The 17,673-nt window shown below is 38.4% G+C and overlaps 1 protein-coding gene across 4 annotated transcripts in view; it reads left to right on the plus strand.

Annotated features, from left to right (window-relative positions):
* Nucleotides 1–17,673, plus strand: part of LOC126470151 (plasma membrane calcium-transporting ATPase 2-like) — a 374,428-nt gene that overhangs the window by 250,896 nt on the left and 105,859 nt on the right. For all 4 annotated transcript variants that reach the window (XM_050097768.1, XM_050097769.1, XM_050097766.1 and 1 more), the window contains exons 5-8: nucleotides 2,354–2,522; nucleotides 3,229–3,423; nucleotides 6,948–7,174; nucleotides 11,068–11,203. In XM_050097768.1, the coding sequence (XP_049953725.1) occupies nucleotides 2,366–2,522; nucleotides 3,229–3,423; nucleotides 6,948–7,174; nucleotides 11,068–11,203 (715 nt within the window). In that variant the 5' untranslated portion in view covers nucleotides 2,354–2,365. The remainder of the gene's footprint in view (nucleotides 1–2,353; nucleotides 2,523–3,228; nucleotides 3,424–6,947; nucleotides 7,175–11,067; nucleotides 11,204–17,673) is intronic.

Consider the following 17,673-nt stretch of genomic DNA (forward strand, 5'->3'; position numbering starts at 1 on the left):
TAAGGACATAAACCACCGAAGTACCAAAATAAACATGAATCTTCAGCTGTGCATGTCTAGAACGCACTTTTTTTTTCTATATTGGTCAACGTAACTGCGCAGTTGATCAGTGCATATAGCAAAAAAGTTATGGTGTATAACAATTAGTTAGGCATAATAGATATGTGTGAAATATTTTAATAAATTTTATTCGTTTGGTTCTTTCGACTAATCCTAAAGGGGTCATGATGAACTGAATCAATCATCAAATCCACATGTTTCCATAGGAATTCGTGATACAGGGTGCGACGATCTTCGATGAGATAATGAAGTGTTCGCCACGATCTTGCCCTATCCGATGACGTCGGTGCAGAAAGATGTTTTTTTACTTTGGAAAGAGTTTTTTTATTCGCAAGAAATTTTATGAAGTAGGAAAGACTTTCGGCCTTCGCGGAAGAGGTGTAGTGATGGAGATAAGTCTTCAGTTAGCGGTTGATTGACAAATTCTCATCACCAAAAGACAGAAGGGCAAAACTCCCGTATAAGTGTAGTTGTTACATAATTTGCCTTTTTCTGCACTACACTAAAGTTTCAAGAGGAAGACAGTTCATGATTTTTATTTGTGTGTGCTTCTCATGTTTTTGTAACTGCATAATATTTGGTTCACTTGACTTTCTAGGAGGAATACTGCTTTCGTGTTACCTGAATTTTTATTGGCTGCTTGCGGGTCTGCTTGATATGAGAAATGAGCTCTGTATACTCGCTTTAAGCTCGCCATCGGGTCCTGTTCCTGTGTCATATCCGTACTCACCATATCTGTAGCCCGGAGGCTTCGGCAGGCTCCGCCGCTGCCCATTCATCTGAGAACTCTCCACTTGAAGTCTCTTGCCGGCTACAAGTGGTGTATACCAGCCGGGAAAGAAGAGCGAGTGCACCAGTTCGAAATATAACTCCTAGGACTGCATACGCAACCGTTGGGCATGACGATAATTATATGCCAGCAGTGAATGTTGTACTCTAAAATGACTGTTTCGCTGTGAATATTGTTCTATTCTTACGGATAGGCAATGTTTAGAAGACTTACTATTTAATCTGTATTCGGAGAACGTCTAACAATTACGTTGACATGCACACATTTTAGACATGTTTCGAAGTCAGTGACGACAGGACGCGAGGATGAAGGGTAATCTCTAAACGATGAGCAATTATTTTGATAAATTTACCGACGTATTTGAAAAAATTAAGGAAATAAACGGTAAGCCATACATCTTGCTATTAGTCTACAAATGTGAGTTACTATGACAAGAATAATACACCAAGAGCGCCATTTGATCGCAGGGACATAAGTGGCTTTGTTGTGTCCTGTTTTCGTCTGACAGAGCACTCGTTGGCTCATGGTGGAGGTAGAATAAACAAGAATACAATCATTTTGTTTGCATTGGACGAACTTCTTATATATCTAAAGAATGGGCTGTAGCATTGAACATTTTCCAGACTTCATTCCTCCTCGTCAGGACCATATTTGCTATTCAATACACTATATCACTTGATTTTCGACTTCGTTAGAAGCAGTGTGCCAGGATGCCTCTAAGTACTGACGTGAGGGCGACGCCTACGTATCTGATGTATGAAACCCTCAACACAAGATTCGTACTATCGCCATTTGTAATTGCTAGTGACTACGTATTTGATTTAACGCCGTGAACTATCATCCTATTCGAACATTGTGCTTTCTTGTTGTTAGTTGTCTGACATGAGTTTCTACGTGTGATATTAGCCACATCTTTTCGAAAAGGCGTATTCTGAAGTACCATTTTTTGGACCACACGTTAGGAAGTGAGGTGCCGAGACAAAAAAAGTAATTCCCTGCTGAACTTTATTGCAAAATGCGGTGCATAACCCAACTTCAAGTAACATGGGCCGCCACTGCGATAAATCAGCTGTAATGTGTATGCAGAGGAATAAATTTCATCTACTTCAACCCCATATGCAGCAGGGTTAGTCGAATTACCATCACTTCTGTCTCTTCCTCTGGATTATTTTGGAGGTAAGCTGTTCCCCTGTATTGTCGTTGGGCGTACATCTAAAGCTGTCTACCACTTAAAAATAGTAGTATCGCGTACATTGTCCACTGATTATTCACACACTTGCCATTAGTCCATTCGTGACGCACTCACTGCACGGTGGCGGGCCAATATTTCAGATGGCGCCGTTTCAGAAACTGACGTATTAGGGTGGTTAAGAACTGAATTGTGCAGAGTGTGTGGCGTGATTGTTGGAGATAGTATTGTCAAATCTTAACTTCACTTCCGGTCCAACAATGTACTGCTGGGTTCGGTGAGTTAGACTGACTGTACTGCATGGTATTTTTCAGACGCAAACGAAGATGGCTACTATCGACGGGCGGCCGGCGCAGTACGGCATCACGCTGAAGCAGCTGCGTGACCTGATGGAGCTGCGTGGCCGTGAGGGCATTGGCAAGGTCAACGAGCTCGGCGGGGTTCAAGAAATCTGCAGGAAGCTCTACACCTCTCCCAGCGAAGGTCACTTTACTCTAACCACATATATACTTCCTTAATAATGCCAGTGTTACTGGGTTGCAGGACATTCTCTCTCTCTCTCTCTCTCTCTCTCTCTCTCTCTCTCTCTCTGCCGCCCCTCCCCCCCTCCTCCTACCTGCTACCTGTACCTCTGCTTACCCACGCCTACGCACCGTCCATATAGAGGGATTGCTGGGTAGTTGACTGCACTAAAGAAAACAGAAAAGAATAGTAGCAACATCAATATTATTCATAGTTAAGACATGGGTAATACAGAACACTTGAAGGGACATAGTTCTGAAGAAATTCAAAGCGTTTTTGCACGATCCCTGATTGGTAATACATTCAGTTATGTTTACTACTCATTTTTAAGTTTTGAGTGATTATTCTGCAAGACTAAAGTTTCCCAAGAACAGCGTACCATACCATATAGGCTATGCACTTTCGTATAGTAAACACATGGTACTGTTTGTGTTACTTTAGCCTATAATGTTGAGACATAATATTTACTCCCTAAATTCTACCGCTTTGTTTCTAGTCTGTGTTACATCTGTCCAGCTTTCCTTTTCATTAAAAACTTAAGAAAGTTTCTGCTGGTCATAGGAATTGTCACAATACTGCTGCTGAGTAGGGGAAGCTGTTTGTTTCGTTTCTTTGCAAATAATTTAAACTACTTCAGTCATGTTACTAATTAGTTATTGTTTTACAGGTCTCAGTGGATCAAAGGTAGACATTGAACACAGGCGAGAAACATTTGGTTCAAATGTGATACCGCCAAAACCACCTAAAACGTTTCTGCAGCTTGTTTGGGAAGCTCTTCAAGATGTTACTCTTATCATTTTGGAGGTTGCTGCTTTGGTATCACTTGGTCTTTCTTTTTATCAACCATCAGATGAAGGAGCTGGTAAGTGAATTTTCTGTAACTCTTAACACATGAAGCAGTTAACAGCTCCACAATGCATGCTTTCACATAGTTAATACCATGATGCCATTTTCTTTGTTACCCGTATCTGTCCCCATTCTCTGTTAAGGTAACTTGCCAATGAACGTCTGGAAAAACAGTAAGAATTTCCATGAAGTTTAAGGGTCTAACCACATAATGTGAACCCTGAATACAACGAAATTTTAGGACAATGAAAGTGTTTAAAGGATGAAAATTTTGGTGTAAGAATAATCAGAATAGCTTTGATATAAACTTTATTATATCAACATTTATGGCAGTCAGTAATTTAAAATTTTTCCTGCCAGTCTATGTTTGAAGTCTATAGACTTATCAACTACTTTTCTTAGATGCTTAAAACTTTGTGCACACATTTATGACATTGTTATCTAAAAAGTAGACTAAAATCAAGTGATTTCAATCAATAGTTTTTATACTATAAATACATAAATTAGACAGTCGAAATTACCTTAATTTTTTATAATTAATAAGGATATATTTTTCCTCCTGGTGATTCTAAGCTGGTGTTTGTTGTCTACTTCTCTCCAAATGATAGCCTGAAATATCCCAAAAAATTTCAGACCTCTAGCTCAAATAGTTTTTTTCCTTGCGTATAAAATAAACATCAGAAAATTTGTTTCTTGGGAAATCCAGTTTAAAGTACATTTCATCTGTTACTCACCTCTGTTGTTCTGAAAACCCTCCAGTTGCCTAATATTCTTGGTTTGTGTGTTCCTCATCTTCTATCTTCCTTTTCTTGCTCCTCTTTGCTATTCTGGCCTCTTTAGTTGCCTCAAGAAGCCATTTTTTGCCTTTGGCAACTCTCAAGGAATCAATTATCTGTGCTTGTGTCATATTGAAACTAGGAGCTAGTCCCAACAACTGTAAAACATCACATCTGCTAAATGTTTAATCATTAAACCAAAATAACTGCATCTAATACACCTAATCTCATGGTATTGAAACCAACAAACACAGTTTCAGGCAGGCGTTCCCATATCACATGGTTGAAACATTGTCATTTTGTGTCTTTCCAAGTAAGCACCATGACATCAGTTTAGTGTCACTTAGGTCCCTGTATGTGGGCTTAATTGCTTCCAATACCTCAAATGGCAGGGGGTGATGGTGTTCATAAGTCTCACAATTTTCTGTTGCTTTTTTGCATCCATGCCAGGTGTCTACACCAGTCACAGAGAGCATGCTGTGGATGGTCATCCGTAGAAGCCTTATGGAAAAAGGGTAGCCCATACTGCTTTCTTCATGGCCTAAATATTGTCTCGATCCCTTTTTATGGCTAAATGATAATAGAGCTGCAGTTTGTCCACCTCTTCCTCTTTTGGACGTGACCAACACACTCTAAATTTTCAATTTTACAGTTCTTCCATAAGGCATATCTCTTCAAAGTGGTAAAATAATAATGACACCATTTGACATGTGACCACAGTGGAAACACGGTTGTTGCTGCGTACCGATATATATTTAAATTTGTTTATAAAGATGTTCCCGATGTCTGAATAGATTCATTTAACTACCATTTTGTTCACAAAACTCTAAATATTGATTTAAGACAGGAAAAAAAAATTGAATTTTTGAAGCAGATTCAATAGCAGTTGACCTTGATATTTCCTGTATGGAATGTCCTCAGTTGCTGGTAGTATCTTTCCTTTCTGATCTATAGTACCATTTTCTTAACAAATAACTCTGTTGTACATATAATGGGGGGGAGAGAACTAATGTTCAGAAAAACATTTCACATTATAGCACTTCAGTCTCTCCCCAAACTTCATTCCACAGTAGCAGATGTGCATTTGTTTTGAACATTTGTTCTGCCTTTTGTCTGTTTTGCAACATATGCCACTACTTGTTTTGTATACAGTGAAAGGACTTAATGCCAACATACTTCCTAAATCTTTTTCTGTGTTGTTCTTACTGTGCATGCATGTTGCTACCCATTATTTGAGATACTTTGTTAATGTCTACAATTGATTCTTGTTTACAATAAACCTGGTGGGCACTGACATGCAATGCAGTCTCTGCTTTTCAAATTGCACAAATTATGCCTCAGTCCATGCCTTTAGTGCATTTTTTTTTTTTTTGCTGAATTGTTTGTGAGCAGTGAAATCCTACTGTGCAGTTACTTCCTATAGCACTCAGTTTTCCTTTTCAGCCAAGTGAAATATTTTTAAGATTTAAAAAACAGTGATTAAGATAAAACATTTGGTGCTACCATTTCTTACTCATTTAGCTTAAAGTGTGATGGCTAATTGGTCAGATTATTTCAGTATCCATGAAATTCACGTAAACTGAAGCTCCATATATATATATAAAAAATAGAGGGAAACATTCCACGTGGGAAAAATTATATATAAAAACAAAGATGAGGTGACTTACCAAACGAAAGCGCTGGCAGGTCGATAGATACACAAACAAACACAAATATACACACAAAATTCAAGCTTTCGCAACAAACTGTTGCCTCATCAGGAAAGAGGGAAGGAGAGGGAAAGACGAAAGGAAGTGGGTTTTAAGGGAGAGGGTAAGGAGTCATTCCTATCCCGGGAGCCGGAAGACTTACCTTAGGGGGAAAAAAGGACAGGTATACACTCGCGCGCACACACACACACACACACACACACACACACACACACACACACACACACACACACACACACAGACACAAGCAGACATATTGAAATGGGTGTGTGTGTGTGTGTGTGTGTGTGTGTGTGTGTGTGTGTGTGTGTGTGTGTGTGTGTGTGTGTGGGTATACCTGTCCTTTTTTCCCCCTAAGGTAAGTCTTTCCGCTCCCGGGATTGGAATGACTCCTTACCCTCTCCCTTAAAACCCACTTCCTTTCGTCTTTCCCTCTCCTTCCCTCTTTCCTGATGAGGCAACAGTTTGATGCGAAAGCTTGAATTTTGTGTGTATGTTTGTGTGTGTATCGACCTGCCAGCGCTTTCGTTCGGTAAGTCACCTCATCTTTGTTTTATATATATATATATATATATATATATATATATATATATATATATATATATATATATATATATATATATAACCTTGTAACTCTGTTTACGTTCCTAGTACAGAAACAACAACCGTTAGCAGTCAGGTGTGATTGTTGTTACAATGTGTCAAAAGTTTACTGCTATTTGCATCTGTAAATGAAACTGTAATTAATCCATTACCACCTGTTTTGTTTTTCTGGTACTCTCACAGTCACTGCTTGTGCCTATAAAACTCCTGAAAATAAACCTTTTTTTTTGTTTTTTGTTTTGTGGGGGTGTGTGGGTGTAGATTCGCAGTTAATGCCTCAAGTAAACATAGATTCCTTCTCCCCAGTAGTCTGACTGTACATAATTCCATGTAAACTTATTTCTTTTTTTTTTCTTGTTAAACAATTCTTTCATGCTTTAAGGCACACTTCTCATTGGGTAAAGATCACCATTTTGAATTAATATTGCTAATTAATGGTATTAATGTTACAGCACATTTTGATGAAGATGAAGCAAAACATGGCTGGATAGAGGGTTTGGCCATTCTCATCTCTGTAATAGTAGTGGTGATTGTGACAGCATTCAATGATTACACAAAAGAAAGACAGTTTCGGGGTCTACAAAGTAGAATTGAAGGTGAACACACATTTTCTGTGATAAGAGGTGGTGAAGTTAAGCAAATTTCTGTTGGTGATATAGTTGTAGGCGACATATGCCAGGTATGCTATGTAATTGATTTATTAGTTGTTGAGAACACTTTTTTCATATTACCTAGCTTTTTAAGACTTAACATTACTTACTGTAAATCTGGATAAAGTACTAGAACAAAAATATTACCCAAAGTTGTAACTTTTAGGTAGACCTAATCTGTTGTAATGAAGATTTGCAAGCAAATTTACCCGAGACATGAAAGATACTGTATTAAAAATTTTAGTTAAAAGCTAAGTACAGATGTGCCTATCTTGTTGACATTATATTAAAAAGGATTTACAGCTACTGTGTTGAGGAAACACAACCAACTTTTTTATACTTGCAACTATAGTGCAACTGCTGCTGCTGCTGCTGCTGCTGCTGCTGCTGCTCCTGCTCCTCCTGCTCCTCCTCCTCCTCCTCCTCCTCCTCCTCCTCCTCCTCCTCCTGCTGCCAATCCACTCAGTTTAAATCCATCTGCTTGTCATTTGTGTTTGTTTCTCTGTTTTTCGTGAACTGCTGTAAATTGTTCACTTTCTTGTTTGCTGCTATCCCATATTGAATGTAAGACTTCTTATAACATCTGTATCGTAATGAATGGGATATAAAATATGTGGGATGCCAGGTTAGATGTAAGAGGGGGAACTGACAGCCCTGATTTTGTCAGGATAAATAAATCAGTTAATAAAAATAGGAAAACTTCAGTGTTGGACCCACTGTAAAAAGTACAGTAGTAATCAACACAGTGGTTAGAACCTCTGTCCTCCACGAGTTATGGTGGAGGACATGAATATGAACCATCAGTTTAATGTGAAATGTGAGTGAAGCTGTAGTACAGTATTTTTTTTCTTTTACGAAGAGGTCAAAATAAAAATTTCAGCATCCACTGGTGCACTAGAAATTTTTAATAGTATGATGTACTCAAAACAGTTAACAAAACTCTTTATTATTAGACAGCCCATCGTTGCAATGTTGTCTCCTATTGAGGACTGCACCTATAACTATAATGGCCATTGTTGTCTTCCCAAGGCTAAAATTCTGCTCATTTACTGGAGAAGAAAAGTTTCTTTAAGCAGTGTGTCATAATAATCCAATCTTGATTAATGATAACTTGGTTTTTTATTAATTGCATGTAAAAAAATATTTTAATGATGACCCACATGAACAGCCAAGTGCATTATCATCCCACGTCCAATTTTTGGGGAGGTGAGACTGCACTGGATCAAATCCGTCTCGTAGATTAACGGTGAGGGCTGCTGAGCCAGACAGCCTGAATGCGGTTTGTAGGTGGTTTCCCATATCCGATATGGTACATACCAGGCTGCTTCCCACGTCTCATCTCAACTGCTCATGTAAGCAGATCCTGGATGGACTTCAGGCAGGGTGGGGACATGAAAAAAATGCCCAATTATCTGAAACTGTTATAGATTACTGTTTAATTAAAAACCGTTTACGGTACTTTTCATTACAAGTAATTAGATTTAGGACCTGTAGGGCTAATGGAAAAATCAAAAAGTGTATCATTTTTAGGCTGAGTTATGAGGACCTGCGTTGCCTAAGCACTGGTCTCGGTGGTGGTGGTGGTGGTGGTGGTGGTGGTGGTGGTGGTGGTGGTGGTGGTGCGGGGTGTGGCAGGCGGCAGGGAAATGATACACCACCTGCACTCATATCCCACTCAAAAGTGTGTAAACTTGAACATGGGATTTGCTGTAGACATGTACAGGTAGAATGATTGTGTCTGGAAGGTCATCTAGCCCCCAACAGTCACTCACTAACGTTGACAAAATATATGTATATAGTGATGCTGACCTCATATAGTAACAAGAAAAGGCAAGAAAGAAAAATAAATTGAATAATGGATTTTCTTTATACAAAACTATGTTGTCTTATCATCACCTGGAACATAGTCATTCACACTAGCACTCCGGAAGCAATGCAGTTTCACTTTTTTTCTGGGAGTCATGAGCCCTGTGGGAGGGGAAGTGATAGATTGCACAGTTTAAGATGTGTTGTCCACTGCATCATGCAGCACGCAGTGGACCAAAGTTGATACTATCAGTGATAGTGGTGTCAAAATTTAAAGACAGCTGTTGCAATTCAATTTGTAGTAAGTAAACATGATAGTGCCAACTTGGAGACACACACACCCAAGGAAAAATGTCAGGAATACTAATGCAGTATGTTTCATGAAGAATGATAACTGTGAACATAATTATAAATAATTAAACTTTTTGCAAATGAAAAAATGCAATGATTTATATGTAACCACAAAGTTAATGAGTAAGCTAATCATTGGTCTTGCGATGCAGTGATGAAGGGCTATGCAAAAGTGAGAAACAAATATACAGTGGAAAAAGATGAAATTGGTGCAGAATAGTTTCCTGTTTGTCCAGTAATTATCTGTTTGCTTTTCCGTGCGTAAGATCCTCAATGCTCGAAGGACAGTTTTCTTCCACTTTCAAGATACAGTCATTAATAAAGTAGTCTTTCGAAAATTAGTTCAAATTGACACCACTCTCGAAAGAAATTTTATAACTGATGCTCAAAGGAAAGTGTGTTCCCAGATTATCTACTTCCTGCAAGTATTGGGATATCTTAACAAAATTAGTCAGTCACCAAAGCTTACCGAACTAAAATTGCAATTGCTGTGAAGCTGTTCCATGCTATAGTCATATTACAAAAATTACCTATTATTACTGTAAATTAAGTGGTATCTTTCTTTCTTTGATAGACGGGTTTTGTCTTTTACTCACCATTAAAGTGTTTTTCATAGTGTCCTATGTGATTCATGGCGTAATCTCACTGCAAATCGAATTTTTTGGTATGTTGTTGTATTTGCTAGATGTTTCACACAACCACATAACCACATATTGTAAATGGATTCAGATCCTTGCATATCACATTAAAAACAATTACCATTGAAGTTCTGCTATTGGAGCAACTTGATTTTTCTGCCATCTCATAGTGCGCTTGTAACTGGGACTCCCTAGACTTCCTGTTACTCTAATCCATCACTCTGTCTGCATTGGACTGCTCTGTACTCCCAATCGGCTACACCGAACGGCCTGGTGTGAGATGAGTTTTGTCATTGTTGTGCCAGTCAGTACGTGCTATTGTATGTGCTAAAAGTGATGATCATTAAAACTCTTGCACTTCAAAAAAATTTTTGACACATTTTCTAACACTTCACATTATTAAACGGTGCAGTTATTACATCCCACATTCGTAATTCACATGTGTGTATCATGTTAATATCAGTTTCAGAGTAAACAGCATATATTCCACTGATCATTCCACATTACTGGTGAAAATAAATATATATATCACACACCTTACTAATGTTCATATAAAACAGTGACCTAAAAACAAAAATTGATACTACTGTAACAGACATGGTGTGTTCTCTACAGAATTGTAGGGTTTCCATGGTTTTTGTGTGGATACTGAATCAGAATAACGATACTGTCTGTTCACTGCCTGTCTCATCTGTTCTCATCATATATTTTAATGTTCTGGAGGGTTTTCTTTAAGGCAAACAAAGTTTAATTCAATTTGATTTATGCTTTATTGACGCAAGGACTCATTTGAAACACATCAGTAACAGCAGACTATTCCCTCTTCTACAAAATTCTCTTTTTCTGTTCATTCTTTGATCCTGTTGGGCATATGAATAAACTGTTATGAATTATCAGGACATTTCTTATACCAACATAATCTGTGTGAGAGACCAAAAAATTGGTCATTTAAATGTTAAAATAAACTGGAACACAACCTAAAATTAAAGTCAGAGAGCAGTTTCCAACGCAGAATGTGGTGTGTTCGAGAAAATTAACATGAGCCACCAGTGGTGGCATATGTCTTGTCAATTGCATTTGATAGTTGCAGTTGAAACCAACAATTTTAAAAATGTTTAAATTTACAGGTGAAATATGGGGATCTCCTTCCAGCAGATGGTATTCTTATACAGAGCAATGACCTTAAGATCGATGAATCTTCGTTAACAGGAGAATCAGATCATGTGAAAAAGGGCGAGTCATTTGATCCCATGGTATTATCAGGTGAGACATGAACAGTATACTTTGAATGGTGGTGAAACTGTAATACAATACTTCTTCTTAAAGGAAAATATAAGTTGTGTTCTTGGTGCTAATTGGAAATGGAGGTGCTGTATTTGTTGCAGTAGAGAAACTCGTATACCGAAAGATAAATGGAATATGCATGAAAGATCATTCGGGCAATACCTAGTATTGAAGGTGGACAAAAGCATAGAATTGTCCACCTATCGACCATCAGAATTACCTCAGAGGTGTACAGAAAGTTTTAGAGAGAACTTCAGTTAGTTAATACAAACACTCCCCAATCATGCCTTTATTGTAGGTTGAAACTTCTAATGTCCAACAGTTGATAGGGATAGTTTTTTTAAATGGTAGTTGTGACAATATATCCTGGGAAATACATGGTGTAGAACTCTGCTTCTGCTATTTGCCAATAGGTGGCGACAAAGATAAGTAGCAGTCAAAAGAAACAGATCGCAGACATCAGGCAGTTAGCTTGGACCTCAGTCAACAAAACCTCATTCAAACATTAGTCGGTTTGTGTCTGCATCATAAAGTTGTTCGTGATTGAAAATGTCAGTTTACGAGCCTAATTCTCATTATTTGCGGGAGGTGTTACTGTTTCGTTTCAGTATGAAGAAAACAGTGGTTGAGTCTCATCAAATGCTCTTAGTATGTATGGTAAGGATGAAGGATGCTATTATTGAAAGAACGTGTCATGAGTGGTTTCAACGCTTCTAGAACAGTGATTTTAACGTCGTACACCGGCATACTGGTGGAAGAGAGAATGTTTTCGAAGATGCAGAATTGGAGACATTGTTGAGTGAAGACTCGTGTCAGACTCAAGAAGAATTGGCATGATCAGTAGGAGTGACACAGCAAGCCATTTCAAAACGTCTCAAGGCCATGAGCGTGATTCAGAAAGAAGGAACTTGGGTCCCATGTGAGCTAAAACCAAGAGACGTTTAATGGCGTTTGTGTGTTTGTGAATAGTTGCTTCAGAAGCAAAAACGGAAGGGATTTCTGCATCGCATTGTGACCGGGGACGAAAAATGGGTTCATCATGATAACCCTAAATGCAAAAAATCGTGGGGATATCCCCACCATGCTTCCATGTCGACTGCCAAACTGAATATTTATGGCTCCAAGATCATGCTCTGCATTTGGTGATACCAGCTCGGTGTCGTGTACTATGAGGTGTTAAAACCAAGTGAAACAATCACAATTGCTCATTATCAAATACAGTTAATGTGTTTGAGTAGAGCATGAAAAGACAAACGGCCACACTACAGCGAGAGGCATGCTAAAGTGATGTAGCTGCGCTACATCGCTCTATCCCACATTGCAAAAGAGGTCAACACATACTTGGAAATGTTAAAATGGGAAATCCTACCCCACCCTCCATATTCTCCAGACATTGCTCACTCTATCACCTGTTTAGACCAATGGCGCATGACCTGGCTGACCAACACTTACGATCTCGTGCAGAAGTCACAAATTGGATCGATTCATGGATCGCTTCAAAAGATCAACAATTTTTTTGATGCAGGATTTGTACACTGCCCAAAAGATGGGAGAAAGTAGTGGCCAGCGATGGAAAATACTTTGAATGATACATGTGTAACCAGTTTGTTTCATTAAAGCATCAAATGTTGGGGGAAAAAATGGCGGAAGCAAAGTTGTACACCTTGTAGTACTAATTGTCTTTCCTGAAACACTATTTACAACTGAAGTACTTTGACTCTAGTGCTTAAAACAGAATAAAAATTGTTACCAAATACAGGTTTGTTCATTTTGCTACCCATGAAGGTTATTTATCAGTAAAACTTTGCTTCTGGCTACAATCAATGTGTGTAAGTTAACAACTTTAATAAATACAGAAGCAAAAGTTGTTGAAGAAACAGTACTTTGTAATTGACAATCATGACAAACTGACTCATAAGTTAGAAATGTGGTACTACTAAGTGAAAATATAACCATTGAGTGAAACAATATATATTAAACCATGCCGTATTTTTAGTCTTAATTTCCCAAATTGAAGTTGTTGTTGTCTTACGTTCTTTAGTAATAAGTCAGCTACACTTTCAGTGCATGGTACAACACACACACCTCTGAATTTTGAAATCATTCAGGTTTTGTTTTAGCTATTTGAGATAGGGTACTTCACTTAGAACAAATAATTTAGAGTCCCAGCCATGACTGAAACACGTTAATCTAGTGGCAACAGATCGAACCAATCTTTTAGAGGGTTTCTATTTAGAAACACGGCTCATTGACAATGAGGCAGTAGGAGCAACAATAATTACTAAAGTAAAAGGACAACTAGAACAAGTAGAAAGAGTATGTTGAGCAAGCTAGACAAAGATGCAGTAATGCTGTATCTCAATAAGGAACAGTGAACATTCAGATTGGGCAAGTGCATGTAGAGGATATGTGGCTCTTGTTCAAAAGGGATTCTCCATGGTACACAGTATTGATAAAGAAACTTACAGAACAGTAGTAACTACTGCACAAAAGTTATGAAGCAAAGTGTACAACTTTAGATTGGTGCTGAAAGAAATGTCTCCGATCATCAAAAGGGGGCAACGCATGAGGCCTTAATTCACTACTTTAGCTGATTACTATCGGATATCTTGGTAAACCCAAATAAATTCTGGTCATCTGTTAAAGCTGTCAGTGGCACCAGAGTTGATTTGAAGATGCATGGGTGGCAAAGGAATAGAAATTAGGGGTAGTAAAGCAAAAACAGATATGCTATACTCACTTCTGATGGCAGTCCTTTGCAAAGTAGGAGCTGGGAGTACTGCCCCAGTGCAATCTGCACATCACTGTAAAATGAATGACAGCTACCATAGAGTTAGTAGCATTAAGGAACTTTAAGTTTATGAAGGTTCCTCCCATTTTGAAATGTGTTTATTTATGTTTACTGAAACTTGGCAGATAGCTGAAATCAATTTGCTGCCATAAGCAGTGCTGCATAGTAAGAAGGCACTGAGTAGGAAGCTTGTTCCCATGGAGGCAGTGGTAATGTCTGGATCAAATGGCACAGTGGTGAATCAAGAGTGTGGAGAGAGGAACTCGAGCATTAAGAACGAATCTTGTGTGACAGTAAATACATAGGGAACCACAAGTGTTGTATGAAAATCCTACGTGCCGATTAACTGAGATAATCCATGAAAGGGTCTGCTTAACCAGCACAGTCTCTAGTGGGAAGGCTCGACCAATATGCTACACATCACCTACTCCACCTTCTACGTAATCGCAGTTGAACTGAGAAACTTCTATGGATGTTTAGTACCACGAGGGGATTTTGCAAGTTGCTGTCAGGTTCTGTACAGAATATTCAGTTGACTTAGCCTTTCGTAATCCTATTTACTGCAGATCCTAAAAAAATGAGAGAGAGAGAGAGAGAGAGAGAGAGAGAGAGAGAGAGAGAGAGAGAGAGAAGTGGCTACATGGCTACAGGTTAGAATTGAGTAGACCTATGTACAAGAAGGGTAGCAGAAGTGATCCACAAAGCTAATGTCCAGTATTTTTTGAGGTCCATCAGTTACAGATACTCAGAATGTATTCAGATCTCAAATATAATGAGCTGTCTCAAACAGAATGGCCACCATGATGCTAACCAGCATGGATTCTGAAAATATTGGTCATAGCAAACCCAATTTCCCATTTCCCATGTGACATACTGAAAGGCATGGTTTAATGCTATCAGATGGGTGCAGTATTTCTTGATTTCCGTAAAGCATTGTACTTAGTACCACAGTAACATTTATTAATGAAAGCACAATCATATGGAGTACTAAATAACATTTGTGCTTGGATTTAAGCTCTCTCGGTAAGAAGGATGCAGTGTGTTATCTCGAATGGAGAAATATCGACTGGAGGAGAAATTACTTCAGGTATGCCCCAAGGAAAAATGTTGACACCTTTACTTTTGATGTCATTTTTAATGATGTGGCAAGCAGTGTTAATAGTAACCTCAGAATTTTTGTCAATTATGCAGTTACAATGAAGTACTGTCCAAACAAGCTGCATGAATATCCTGTCAAATCTTGATAAGATATTGAAGCAGTGCAGAAATTTGGAGCTTGCTGTAAATGTTCAGAAATGTAAAATGATGCACTTCACAAAATTCATAAAACAATATCGTATGACTACAATATCAGTGAGTCATAAATGGAATCCATCAACCCCGACAAATATCTAGGTGTAACAGTGTGGGTGGATATGATGTGAAGAGATCACATAGGCTCAAATGTAGGCAAAACAGGTCACAGAGGTCAGTTGACTGGTAGGATACTGAAAAATCTTAGAGAGATTGCGTACAAAATGGCAAAACACAGCACAAATTGTCACATACTTGTTTGACCTAAGCTTCACATAAATTCTGAAAAAAACTGAGCTGGTGTGTGCTTATAAATTAACATCAGCTATCCCACAAGAGATTACTAAAAAAGCTTAAAGACACAATATTAAGTGAGGGATCTATTCAGAGTATACTACACACCTTAAGTGTCACTCCTGCTGGGCCTCTGACCACAAGATTAGTCTAATTACAGCACAGTGAGGTATTTAAGCAGTCATTTCTGTTGCATTTCATACACAGTTGAAATGGGAAGAAACACTATTATGCTGTATAATTATAAGAAGCATCTGTAATGCATTTTAGTGTTCAGATTGTGGATGTTGATAAAAACAGAGCTCAGTGATTTGTGATGCCATAAACTTGACTACATTCTTCCACACATCATTCTGCAAGATTCTCTTAAGAGGAGAAATGTAAATGAGTAAATCCTCAGGCACTCTAACAAATCCCCAGTCCTCAACAGTCCATCAATGTTGATGTTCACGTGTTGCCGTTGGACAACTTTCTGAATAAGAATGAAGATATCTTGTGTACAACTCTGTTCTAGATTTGCATCTGATGCAGTTCCCTCCAGTGAGTCCATTTAGAAAGGAGTTGGTTAAGAATAGTGTTAACATTCAGCAACTACTCCTGGTCTGTACTGTCGAGTCGTTTCACTCGAGAGTGGGGGCAATCCTTTATCAGACTTAACGTCATGATTAATTGGCTCATTGCAGTTTTGACAGGAATTTCTTGTAAATCAGGTTGTATTTCACTACCAGCGAACTCAACGAAGAAGAAGAAGAAGAAGAAAAAAAAACTCCTGCATTGTCTTTCATTTGAGTTGCCCAAAAGTCATCCATTCTCCTTTGCCACTTTTACAAAAGACATGTGACCCATGTTATACACAGAGACATGGAAGTCATTAGTGTTAAAATGTTACGCAGAAATTTTTCCCTGTTTAAGTATTTTTCTCATTTTTCCATTACTCCACTCCCAAACACTGCATGAAGCAATGTGCCATGCTGGTTAAGGCATGGAATGCATTCAGGAAGAGCATAGTTCAAATCTCCATAAAGTCGTACCAATTTAGGTTTTTTGTAATTCCTCTAAATTGATCAGTGCTTCCATCTACAGTCATTCTTCCCATATGTTGCATGAGAATGCAACAGGGAATTTGAGAAATGATAGTGTTACCAGAAGTACCCTCCACCACAATCGAAGGGGGCTTATAGAGTATAGGGAAGGTTTAAAAACAAATACTAGGACGGTTCCTTTGAAGAGAGCATTGTCAGTTTCCTTCCTCTAAATTTCCCAGTCCGAAGTTCAGCTCAGTTTTTAATTAACTCATAGCCAGAGGCAATTAAACTTTAAGCTCCCTTTCTCCCTATCCAAATACCACTTAGTTTTTGTGATACAACTGTTCAGTTGTTTTCATTCAGTAATATTCAGCACTTAGACTTACAGAAATTTGCAGGCGGTCATTGATGGTTATTTTCATGATAAACTGAAATCCTATTAAAATAAAGACACTGGTAGACTGCATCGACAAATGCAACAATTTTTTATTGTAAAGTAAGAATGTGTAACAACTTTTGTCCCAAGGTGATCAGCATTACTTGACTGTGGAAGCAGTGATGGACTGTGGGGAAAATTTTTGTTAATTCACTCAGCTCTGCTAAAATCCACAATGAAAAACCATCAAGGCCATGCAATAGCTGAAGGAGTAAATTTCTGGGTAGACTCAGCTGTTGAAAACTTCATTCTCTATGGAACAACCATGACTAACCATTTTTTCAGGAGTCAGTGGTACATGCATCACTGTGTGCACCTGGGATGGGTGCAGATGAACATAACACCACATACAAAAACCATTATGAGGAGCCACATCTTCCCCCCCCCCCCCCCCCCTTTCAGTTTGTCTGCTGTTTCAAAAATGTCTACTTCATATTATGTCATATCATCAGGTTCAAAATAGAATCTACGTTGAACACACATGGTCATTTATAATCACTCATTGATTGGCTACTGTATCTGTTTGCATTTGAAGAATATAAGTAGTGTTTTATGTATGGTATAAAGAGCTTGGTGTGCAACTTATGCTGTTCTGTACTCCTGTTGGTAA

This window comes from Schistocerca serialis, chromosome 3 (assembly GCF_023864345.2).
Source record: "Schistocerca serialis cubense isolate TAMUIC-IGC-003099 chromosome 3, iqSchSeri2.2, whole genome shotgun sequence".
NCBI lineage: Eukaryota > Metazoa > Arthropoda > Insecta > Orthoptera > Acrididae > Schistocerca > Schistocerca serialis.